Here is a 12,403-nt window from a genome sequence, read left to right as displayed (position 1 = left end):
TCTATGCTTGGAGCGTTTGAATGAGGGATTTACTGAATCAGACTATAGAAATTTATTGGACCAAATTTATTTTGCACACTTGATTTAATGTTTGAGTAATATTCAAATTAATGCTGCACACATTGTCTTCCACTGTCAGGATTGTGTGTGTGTGGGTTCGGTTCACCGCTGCAGTGAGAAATTGCCACCTCATATGTACACTGAAACAGCTGATCTATCAGACACATCTTCAAAAATAACCAGCCACTGACCAGATACAGTGGTCTTAAAAGAAAAAGGATCTCATGAACTGTGCAAGTTCCAGTGAAAGAGGCAAACAATGACTAGTTAGGAGTTTATTCATGCGTCTTATAGCCAGAAATGAAGCACAATCATGGACAGGGAGGCATATACTTTGTCTCCGATGAGTCATCTGAAAGTAGAAGAGGAACAGGAAGTTAGCTTGACCTGTTCAACAGGGAATTCAGCAAGCAGCACGAGTTAGCAAAAACACATACTTGGCTGATAGTAGTCATACACCTCAACTACTGCCGGCTTGAGATCCTGCACTGCAAGACCCTGTTTCAGTTGTAGCCTGTAGGTCATGGGGACACCCTTAGCAACCTGCGAGACAGGAGGGATGGAGAAGCACATAAGCACACATGAAGGGGAAGATAGAGAACCTACTCTGTGCACATCTCACCCCTTTCAGATACACCAGCACATGGTCATCTCCAGCATCAACCCGCTGCACTAGTGGAGCAAATGAATCTGGTGGAGATCCAAGCTGAGAAGGGAAAATGGTTTAATATCGGAAGCAGCTTCAAGCATCTTGGGACTTTACATACAAGTCATCTTAAAACATACGAACCAGTGACGTATCTGCTGTGAAACCTGACAGGAGTTTAACGTCCACGATAACCATGTTCGTAGTTGGTTTTGCGCCATTGTACCTAAGAGAAAAGTTAACTTAGCAATTGGGTGCAACCACAAAGAAAAATGGCTTCATGCTGCTCAGAGGTGGGATTTAAAAAAAAAAAAAAAAAAAAAAAACCCCCACGCACAAATCATATGCATTAATATTGGGGGCAGAGGTGGGAGAGAACTACATTCAGACTGGCTTTTGTGTGACACGGTTACAGAATTGAGTAAGCACAGAGAAGTCTTGGCTCAGCTGTGTAAAGAGTTAAGGGTCAAACATGAATCAAAGTGGTTCTTACGTCACAGTGATGTTCAGCATGAGATCAGCTCCACGCACTCTGCAGTCTCTTGCCACCTTCACTTCAACACCAAGTGTACTGGAAACTTTAATGGGTGTCGGGATGTTGTAGAAACACGCAACCTGGTGTAGTACATAAAATAAACCCACACGTGACAAGAACTGGGACAAGCATAGAAGCAGATGAAGTTTACGAACCTGCACAGACACGCATGTGGAGCCCTTCGCTTGAACACTATATCTGCCAGGAACATTCTTCAGCCGCTTCTCCTGATACAGCAGCCTGTTGTCCCGATTCACATCAAAGTTATACACCTCTCCTGCCACAGAGGACTGTAAAGTAACAGTGCTGGAGCCCTCCAGGCTGAACACTTTAGTGGCGAACAGAGACAGAGCATGAAGAGCCACCACAGTGTCCTAAAAATAAACAGGAGATTTAAAAAAAAAAAAAAAAAAAAGCCTCCGATATCATTTGTGCTTGTTTGGTGTGCGGTCTCACCTGGGTGGAGGAAAAGCCTCCATAAGGGTTCTGCTGGGCCACAAGCCAGTTGACAATGCGGTTAGCATAGCTCAGATCAGTGGTCGTGAGAGGCTGTACAGAGAGAACCGCTAGCAGCACATACGAGCTGATCTCCACCGCCAGAGTGTCACCAGATGACGTCTGAGACCAGTGGAGCTTGTTGCCTTAGGACGAGAGAGGACAGAAAGTTGATGCCAAAGAACCTGAACATCAAGAGACTAGTGAACCTCACCTTCAGAAATGGCAACGTTCTTCAAGGCAGTTAAAAGCCGTGCTCGAGTGCTGGTCTCTCCAGCCAGACTGAAGGTGTAGGCAAGCAGAGCCGTCATGTAAGTGTTTCCCAGGTTCCCAACGATAGGCCTCAAGCAAGACCGAGCATTGGTGATGACCGGATCCTGAAAGCAAAGCAGAAAGGGTCACTACACCAGTGGTTCCAAACAAAGTTTCTGGAGGCCATTTAATACATGGAAAACAAGCAATGTTGAGGGGACTCCAGGAATTACTGGACTACACATCTGGAAGGTCATCAAGGAGCTTTTATAAACTACTGGCAGGAATGTTTTACCGTGACAAGGATGCCCATTTCAAGGAGTGATGCAACAACGTAGCCCGTCATGGTCACATTATCACCAACACCACCCTAAAAACGGAGCAGCATGACACTTTAGGTCAGACGTAGACTTCAGATCAGTTACAACACATTTAAAGAAACATGCACCTTCATGTCAATGTGGTACAGAGTTCCCTCTTGCATGAAACAACCATCTGAACCCTGCTTGCTGATCAACCAATCCTGTGCGCTCTTGAGGACACTGGGATCAATGAAGATGAAACGCCTTGCTAGGCCAAAAGACCTCATGACGAAGGTGGTCAACCTGGCCATGGAAAAAAGAGCCACATTAAAAAGTCCCAATTCAATGCACAATAAAAGAATGGAATGAAACGCACCATGTATTGGGTGCATCGTAGCCAAATGTGCTGTATGAACCATCACTGTGCCTGTAGTTTAGCTGTCCTTGGTATCCTGTTGAAGTCAAAAAATAAAAAAACCCTGGTCAGGATTCACATTATCCCAAATGAACCCTGAGGAGTAGGACTTGTAGGATTTGGTCATCTGTACCGCTCTGAAGGTAACCAGTGGCAGTCTGTCGGATGGTTGGGGTGAGCTGCGCAGTGCCTTCCAGGTACTGCAGGATGTAGATATTGGGAGCAAGAATTATCATATTTTGTTCTCCACAGCCAGATGGCATCTGTAGCAAGCCATCAAGATTATTTAGTGCACGACCCATTAGGTCCCCTAAGAGGAAGAAAAACAATCAAACCCAAAAACCCTCAGAAACCAAAAGTTAATAATCAGTGCCTTACCAAGGACTGAAACGGAACATTTGGCAGATCCCTGGATCACATTTGTTGGAAGCGTCAGAGACACATCTTCTGAAAGGACGCTCCCTGTGGACCAAAACAGAATAGATCAGCGCAGAGCGCTAGGTTACACCAGTTTTACACACTGTCTGCAGAGCACATGCAGCCCATTTGGGTTACATATACGGTCCAGAAGCCAGGTCCTCAAAGTACTGTAACAGGTCACAGACATTTGGTTTAAACTCAAACAACGCCTTCATGCATTTGACTAGGATTTAAAAACCAAGTTGCAAAATACTTAAAGCCTACATATTGCGTTAAAGCCAAATGTTTTAAAATAAACGCACCACTGACAAGGTCAACTCGTGCCCTCCTTCACATTTAAGTCTTATTTCAGACAATCTCCCGAGTCTTGAAAAGGTTTCTACCACCACAAGTGAATCTGTTGCCTTCTTAAAAGTGCACTTTTCCATCATTTTACAGTCTAGCCCAAAAGCCTGTTACATCATGTTGTGAAATAAGTCAGTACATGCTCATTTTTCACCATGAACAATGTGCTGCATGCTCCTGGAATGCACTGATAGACCATAACCATGTACAGTGGGAACACTTTTATACTCAAAACACTACATAGCAGACAGAGTGAAAAACCAGGCACTACAATTTACTGGTACAAGGAGAATGCACTTAGAAAGTCACTGAGTGCAAACAAACCCTTTGGACAAAATAACCAACTCTGGGTGAAGATCCTTTCAACTCCTTCAGGCTATAAAAAAAAAAAAAAAAAAGAGCAGAAGTGCACCAAATCAGTAAAACTGCATGAGCTCCATGATCAAACTCCAGAAAGCTGGTTAACGCTTACCAGAACAAGTAGACTTTCAGTAACAATGTCAATGCGTCCTCTTGTTGGCACGGTAACAACTTCAGTGCCACATCGAACCTGGGATTGATCAGCCTGAGCACTGACAGTCACATTTACGGATCCTATAATACAGACGGGAAGTGAGCAACAACTCATACTCAATTTAGAAGACAAACCATGAAAAACAGACCAAGGACCGATGCGGAGAGAATCCATTTAAAGGTCTTTCTCCCACTGGCACAGAGACAGGATGAATACGGATCATTAAAAGGTCGAAGACTGAAGTCCGAGGAAGCAGCTGGCGTCACTTTAACCTGCCGATGAATTACATTAGTGCACATTGAGTAAAGACAAGATTCCTCTATGGATTTTTAGGGTGTGATCTTGAAAAGCTTCGTTTTCTGGGATGGCATTTGTGCGCTAGCAACTTGGCTGGTTTAGGCCTGTCAGGGAGAATGTCAACTGAATTGTCCAGATTAAGTGGTGGGCAGTTCATAGTGGTGACCGAAATTAAACTGAAATCATTCTTGCACATGATATGGTTTAGTTTTCATGGAATACGAGACTCATGGAAGGTGGCCCTGTATTTGGTATTGCTAATTCTAACAGCATTACAATAGGCTACATCTTTCTGTGAAAGACTGGAGCAATGAGATGCTATCAGCTTGCACATCTCTAACCGAATTCAAACACCCATTACACTAATAAATACGAATCCAGACCATGATGCACTTGGACAGGTAGTTGAAGACTGTGGCCTTCAGCTCAAAAGACTCTCCACGGATGATGGAGTAAGGCAGGGAGAGCTCCAGGAAGAAGGGTTGGAAGACCGTCAGCTGAACAGGAGGAGCCAAGCCAAAGCCTTTGGAGGACACACAGAATGCCTCCGTCTCCCATGTGGTGATGGTGTCAGGAACAGTCAGATTAACTTTTGTGGATCCAGTGTTTCTGAAGAGCACACCAGAAGATCAGTGAGGTCAACCGCAGTTCCTTGGAGGACCACAGCCCAGCAGAGTTAATCTTAACACACCATACACCCAACCCCCCAAAAAAACCCTGGTCCACATGAAAATGCAAAGACCCTGAAGTGCTGTCAATAGCATGCCAATCCAACAAGTGGCAATATAAACCCAAACATAAAGTCACAATGGCCAATTACAGACTTGTCATGTAAAGAGGAACTAACAGTGCACCCCAATGTGACAAGCCAAAAATCTCCAGTTGCATCGTTTCCGAATACTCATTTTGGCAGTGGTTCAAGAGGGTTTCGTTTCAGTGACCCAATACTGCAGGTGTGCTTCAAAAGCACCAAACTGAATAGAAAAAGCTGCAGTTTTGAAGATGCCCATGTTCGTGGACAGGGCTCAAGTTTGCTGAAATGAGATTCTTCACTTACCCCACTTGAGCAAGCTGCCAGATCCAGGTTTCTGGAAAGTAAGTCCTGACCGTCACGTCAAAGGGGGAGCCGTCATCACCACCAGCCACCTCGATTGCAGAAGCCACACGAGGATTGTCTAAGCCTATAAATGAATGGACAAGTCAGGACTGTGCACCATGCCATCATATAGCAAGAACTAAATTTGAGTAAGACTCACTGTACAATGGAAAAGCACCATATAACAATGAGACATGCTTTTTGTTTGGGGGGGGGGGGGGGGTCAACTGTGTACAGTACATGGTACTTTTATACCACCTTGGCTGAGGTTCTAAAGAAGCCATACAGTTACAAGGAGGTGTAAACCTTGATCATCGGTTGGCCATAGAGAAGTAACTACCTACATTAAACTTCCAACTTAATCTGTGAAGTTGCTTTGCAGTGATTTGTATAGACCCCTTGAAAATCGCCTAAGTCACTGCTCTAGCTGGAGGCAAAACAAAGGCAACACTCATAGCAGGTGCACTAAAAGTTTGAGGTTTTGACTTTAAAATGTCTTGTGTTTTTGTATGCCAGAATAGAAGGAAAAGCACTTGAGTTTCAAAACTAAAGTTTTACCGGATCACGGCAGACATTCCGTCACAGAAATCAAGACAATTGTGGTTGAATGCAACACGGCGTACAGACTGGACAGAGAGGATCATAAAGCTTGTGTTTGAAGTGCACACTTCATATCAGGTCAAATAATCCATGCATATGAACTGGTGTGTTGGTTTTATCTAGTAAATCAGCAAGTTTCTGTTTTATAGGTGAGAAGTCGCCAACCTTCAGCGCACTAGCTAGTTTAAAAGTTAAAAATACAGCGATAGATGTGTGCCATCCTTTGATGGTCTCTTAAAATACACATTGCTAATCATAGTTAGTCCAGTGATAGGTTACATTAGAAAATAAGCCTTGACAATTCCCCAAGCCACCCAAAAAGTATTAAATATGACCATACGTTTCAGGTAGCCTGCTTCCATCCACGAGAGTTGATTTACAAAAATAGCTGTCACGGTCCCGCAGAGTCAGTGACTGTACAGATTCGGACAGTTCCGAACCTCCTTCTGTATCCAGATTTAATAAATCCCTCCTTAAACGTGCTAGCTTACGCTTGTCAACATTGCGTCCACACCTCTTTTTGCCTCCAGCTAAGCCCCACCCAGAGACAAACTGTTTACAAACTTTTAAGGGGTCCATTGTAGAAAGCACGATACATTTAAAAAAAAAAAAAAAAAAAAAAAAAAGGGGGGTGGGGGGGGGGGTGATCTAGATCAAGAACCTAAAAAGCCACGGAAGTTGCGATAGTAATTCAGGCCTCTGTAGGTCAGGCAGTTAGGTTCTTGGACAGCCAGATTTGTTGCAACCTTCATCCCCACACTCTGTCAAAGCAAAGCATAAAGAAATTTGAAGAATCAATCAGTATTCAGCCACTAAATGACTGCGAACTACTTCCAACCTGGAAAGCTTCATAAGCTTGGTCTGTAGGAACAGCTCGACGGGGTCGAACATTCAGGCACTCCTGTTCATCCTCAACAGGAAACGGATAATAGGATTGAGATCGTACCGGGAGCAGGTTGAACACCTAAAAACATGGAAGGGGAGGGAAGTGTTAGTTCAAACACACCTCACTGAGCAGTTTAAGAGGAAAGCCAGATGGACATGTAGCAAGCTACGGAGTGTTAAACTCTTTAGTCTCATCCAAAGGCCTGTTAAGTTTAGTGATTAAAACTGAGACAACGGATACAAAGCAGAAAGATACAGCCATTGCACATTGGTGAAATACCGCTCACAGACGTGCCAAAAAAAATAAATAAAAAGGCAGGCAGCACTTAGGTTTTTTTTTTTAAGTCACATAGGTCTGAGTTTCAATACAATATTTGGTGGTTTTGTAATCGACAGGTTTAAACATGTGACAAATGAATAAAAAAAAAAAAAAAAAAAGTTTTGATGGCACCCAGTGGCTGCAAGTAGTATAACACCCTAAATAAATCTCAGGAAGTCCAACCTTAGGTGTGGATACTAGTGAGTCCATGAATTATAAAGATGCATATCTGAATAGGACTATTGGTGAAAATTGGTGTAGGTACAATTTTTCCTAATAGGCATGAGAGCAATGGATGCGAATCCAATTAAACCAGCGATTGAATCAGAAGTCAGTGAATCACCTCGGACCATCAAATAATAGTTTGACATGTTGCATGCAAAGTAATGTTTGGTATGCTACAATAGCTTTGGTCGGTCCAATTATCCATCTGCATAACTCAAATTCTGAGACTTAACCTGGATGTCAGTTCAAGTCTGACAAGACTAATGAAATGCACATGGATACCCCTTCAGCATTCAGACGTCTTCCTGGCTCCATGATCCGAACACTCTGATCAACAGCACTGAGGCCACACAGGGATCCTGCTTGAGCAGACACAGTCAAAACACTTCCCTCACTAGGAACAGCTGTAGGGGGAGAAAACTGCAGAGACACCTGGAACAAGAACAAGCTCAAGCTGAAGGACATGCTGCCACAACCCACAGAGTAGAGGTGCTAGAGGTCCACACACCTGGTTTTGGAAACACATTTCAGTGTCAAAAGCTGCACTAGCAGCAACCACATTCTCACTGGGCAGAACACAGAAGGCCAGAATCTGCACTACTGGAGCCATATCGACACCGACAGACAGCTGGAACGACACTGTGCCACTTGGTGCATTCAGGGCCCTCAATTGAACGGTCTGAAATCCATGCAGGACGATCACTCCTTTGGACAAGACCTGACAAGAGACAGACTGGGGCATAAGAGGTGCCAAAAAGAGAACCAACAAGTGCAGTCATCAAAACCAGCATCCACTCACCATATAGACGATGTCGGCACTGTAGTCACCAGTCTCTCCAACAAAAGAATAATTGATTGTCACTGGATACTTGGCACCACATTTCAGCGGCTGCTCAAGCTTCCCTATAGTCAGTTCACTAAACGTTGGGTAGTCCGTAGCAGTTTGGAAAAGCGGCACATTCCTCGTTTCTGTTCTGAAGTAGGGCAATTTAGGACCATAAGAATTCTCTGATGTTGCACTTGCCTGAAGAACAGAACAAATTGAACAATGTGGAATTAGAGGTGGAAAGTATGAAAAAGTCTACTCCAGTACCATTTAAAAAAAAAATATATATATAATTATTATTATTATTATTATTATTATTATTATTATTATTATTATTATGCACACTTACGCAGTAAAAATTACTTTGTTACATGTTACACCCAGGGGCGTCGGACTCTGGGTAAAACCAGTACGGATTACCAGGGCCCCAAAGGAAGAGAGGGCCCTTGACAAGTCTGGAATATATATTTTTAAAGGGGGGAGGGGCATTAGGACTGCCTATGCATAGGGCCCCGGGTTCTTGTGCAGCGCCCCTGGGTACACCCCCAACACACTTTAAATGAAAATTTATAAAAAAGGATTGAACCGAATCATTCAAATGTTAATTCAGGAACTCCACACAGTCATTGCTTTCAGGAGATGCAAATTACAATTACTTGTCAAAATAGAAAAATACCATATTGGGTCTAAAACGCAAGTCTTCGTTTTCATGCTGCTTTAAAAAAAAGGGGGGGGGGGGGTAATAGTAACACGAGTAAACGCAATTCACCACCTTCCACCTCTGAATAGGTAGGCAAATAGTACCACTAGATTCAGATCAGCTTTAGGGAAGTCAGCTGTGTTGAGGGAGAAAGAAGCCACTCCATTCAGGTCCGTAGTCAGATTCAGCAGCAGTTTGTTGGGCATTTGGTTACCATCCAGGAGATAAACTGCCTCCCTTGCAAGTGGAAGAAGGCCATCATAATAATAATAAGATGCAGAGATCTGTTGGGATGGAAAGGTTAGGAAAGGGATCCAATGAGGACGGTCTAAGAGATGCTTTACTCGCCTTTCCATTGATCACTGATCCATAGTTAAAGAAATCTGGGAGGTCCAAAAATGAGACCTTGCCAATTTCGTATGTAATTAATATGGTTGTGGATTTCGACATCATTACACCTGGGAGGAAACCGGAATAAAAATAAAAAATAAAAAAAACACTGGTCACTGGTTCAAATCAGCCAGTTGCTCACCAGTTCCCTCTTCGGTGACGTTCACGTTGAGGAGGAGGGAATCTTGCAGCATCAATTCAAAATTGGTGGTGAAAAACTCTAACGTACTGATGGTAACGGAAGCACAACCAGTGTTGTTCATCTGGTAGCAGAACAAAAAAGGTGGTCAGATTTAGGGGTAGACATGCAGAAAAAAAAAAAAAAAAAGAGAAAAAAAATCCTAACCCTGCTCTGTACAGTGCCATACCATAGCGGTTTTGTTAAGACACACACGAGACACACCAGGTACCACAGGAAACGGGAACGGCTCACGACACACTTCCACCAACGCTTGACCAGGTACAGGTTGCCCAAACGTGTATCTGGGAGTAAAGGGTTAAGGAACAAGATCACAAACCAAAGAGTCAAGAATATAAGAGCTCACACTTACTTGGCACAAGCCTCAACTTTCAGTTCCCCATGTCCCACACTGTGCGTCGGTGGTGTGGTCAAGGTGACGTCAAACTTGGGTAAAACTAAACCAGAAGCCAAGGCTTTAAATTAGGACCCCAGTCAGTCATCAAGACTACCCACTGCACATCATGTGGTAACTTACCATACTTTTTCACCTCGAAATCCTGAGAGATCATACGGTCACCAATAAAAGCCCTCAGAGCATACATCCCAACCTGAGCCTCAGGGTTTAACTGGTGAGAAAGCTGCAATATCCACCCAGTTGAGGAAACATTTGTCCACTGACCGATCCGGTTCTTATTATGGTCCTATTTGGAGGGAAAAAGCTTTGAATAGGATGCAAGCCCAAGAAAGAACAGTAAAACCACAAAGAACATGTAAAGGTGAACCAGTGTTGTATCTATCCAAAGACTTGGTCCAGAACAAGTTCTCACCTCCACCACCACTAGACTGTACTGTAAAGACAAATATAACATTAGGCAACTTCTATTTAAAATCCTGGAAGACCAGAAGCAGCTCAGGCTTTACCATTTGATTAAGAGGAACAAATTTAGCATCCATGGTCAGAACCCTGAAGTTCACTGCAGAAGAGAAACAGCTCACTTGGATTACATAATGCACTTGAAGGTGTACAAAGTCTGTTACACTACAAGTTCTGATCACTTCTAATATTAATACAAGGGTCATTTGTAGCTCACCCATTTGTCCTGGGTTGTAGATGGGTTTGTCTGTTTGGATGAAGGTCAGAGGCAGGTAACTTCTGAACATGACTTTCCTCTCTTCAGTCATTTTGAAGAACCTCCCTTGAAGAACCACCCTCACTTTCTGCACTAATTCTCCATCTACCTTTGGAGCCTGTAGAGAAACACTTTAATACAGGAAAGAAAAAACACTGCATATGCCACACTGAGACAGACCTGGAAACTAAAACAACGGTGAAACGCGGTTGAAGAACTCTGCTGCGCAAGCGGTGTTGTCTGGTTCTGGTCATCAACCAGAAAGATGTTCATTGCAAGACTCTCATTGGGTTTTAGAAGACTTGCACACAATTTGGCATTAGAGCCAGACTCTATCACTGCAGAAAACATCACCAAGAAGGATCTGTGGAAACAAACACGTTCAATAGAAGGTCAGAAGTCCGATCAGCACACATTCATGTAAATGTATAAGAGAAGTAGGCTGCATAATAGAGACTTAAAACAAACTTTGAGAAATCACATTAAAACAGAAAGACATTTTATTTCTCATTTCAAACCCCATTTACTCACGGTCCTGATCTCTGTCCATCAACAGCAAAGAGAAAAAGGACTAAAATGAGCCCTTTCCAAACACAAAACTCATTCATAACTGTGGATAATGATGATAATCCAAGACTAGAATCAAATCAAGTGCCTCTTTCAGAAACCCTGCAGTACTTCTACTGCTCTAGTGACTCTCAATCAGCTGGTCTGATGACATTTATATTTAAACGCTTTTAATTGGAGGAATTCATTGAGCTCGTTAATGTCAATAATTAACCTCCAGCTAGTGATGGGAGAAACGAACTTTTTCAAAGCTTCGACTCAACTGAACCAATTGCTGCGCAAAATGATTCACTGTTTCAAAGTGCTCGAAACACCACACGCTAGTGACGCCTTCTAGTCAGAACTGTGTAAATGCTACAAAAACTCAGGCTAAAACATGTTAAAAAATGCTTTTTGTAAAACACATGCAAATGCTTTCTTTAAAGTATAATATATAAATGCAATCAAAGTAATGAAATACTATTAAATATTAAGTGTTTTATGTGTATAATATATGTTTTAAAATAAGTATTAATTGTGGTGTTGTTGCTATGGTGTTCTAGGTTGGCGAGAGGTTGATGATGTCACAAGGAAGGCGACGAGGAAGCGCCAGTAAGTTATGTATGTTTAACGTTGCCTAAAGAAAGTAAAGTGAACACGTTCATACAGTTTGAATCCAGAGTCTTCATTTAAAAGACGCGACATGGTGTCAGAAGTGCTGTAGTTTGACGTGTTACCTGATTGAGTTTTGCTCGCGAAGCCCGTAGACGTGGGAAGAACGTGCGAGCTGAAATGGATGGCGGAGATAATGCGGTCGCTGCACCGAGAGCAGCGGGACCGAGCGCTACTTTCAGCATACGGCCGCCTGAGCCGTTCGACTTCTCTAAACCACAAGAATGGGCAAAATGGATCCGGAGGTTTGAACGGTTCCGATTGGCGAGCAACCTGCAAGAAAACTCGGATGAAAATCAGGTGAATACTTTCATTTACTGCATGGGAGATGAGGCGGATGATATTCTCCGTGGGTTACCACTGGCAGACGCTGACAAAACAAAGTATGATGCAGTAAAAGCAGGTTTTGAGGCACATTTCGTTGGGAGAAGAAATGTAATTTACGAACGGGCACGTTTCAATATGCGTAAACAGGAGGAAAATGAGACTGTTGATTCATTTGTGACAGCTTTGTATGCTCTGGCTGAACATTGCAATTATTTAGCATTACAT

At 43.1% G+C, this 12,403-nt stretch overlaps 1 protein-coding gene across 1 annotated transcript; it reads right to left on the bottom strand.

Moving 5' to 3' along the window:
* Positions 1-320: 320 nt before the first annotated feature.
* Positions 321-11,319, bottom strand: LOC113048744 (alpha-2-macroglobulin-like protein 1). The gene is made up of 34 exons (XM_026210573.1): positions 11,165-11,319; positions 10,814-10,997; positions 10,595-10,751; positions 10,425-10,477; positions 10,331-10,351; positions 10,039-10,204; positions 9,874-9,958; positions 9,691-9,805; positions 9,465-9,585; positions 9,281-9,390; positions 9,037-9,216; positions 8,206-8,430; positions 7,915-8,124; positions 7,689-7,838; positions 6,816-6,941; positions 6,639-6,738; positions 5,339-5,462; positions 4,665-4,890; positions 4,133-4,256; positions 3,943-4,064; positions 3,795-3,846; positions 3,084-3,167; positions 2,839-3,015; positions 2,667-2,742; positions 2,437-2,593; positions 2,284-2,358; positions 1,951-2,113; positions 1,698-1,882; positions 1,397-1,615; positions 1,200-1,321; positions 851-932; positions 683-766; positions 498-603; positions 321-412 (listed from the first exon to the last, which is right to left on the bottom strand). The coding sequence occupies exons 1-34, from the start codon at positions 11,239-11,241 to the stop codon at positions 372-374; spliced, it is 4,299 nt and encodes a 1,432-aa protein (XP_026066358.1). The 5' UTR covers positions 11,242-11,319; the 3' UTR covers positions 321-371.
* Positions 11,320-12,403: the final 1,084 nt, after the last annotated feature.

This window comes from Carassius auratus, chromosome 3, assembly GCF_003368295.1.
Source record: "Carassius auratus strain Wakin chromosome 3, ASM336829v1, whole genome shotgun sequence".
Lineage (NCBI taxonomy): Eukaryota > Metazoa > Chordata > Actinopteri > Cypriniformes > Cyprinidae > Carassius > Carassius auratus.
Note: the sequence above shows the minus strand (reverse complement) of the source record. Positions and strands in the feature narration are given on the sequence as shown.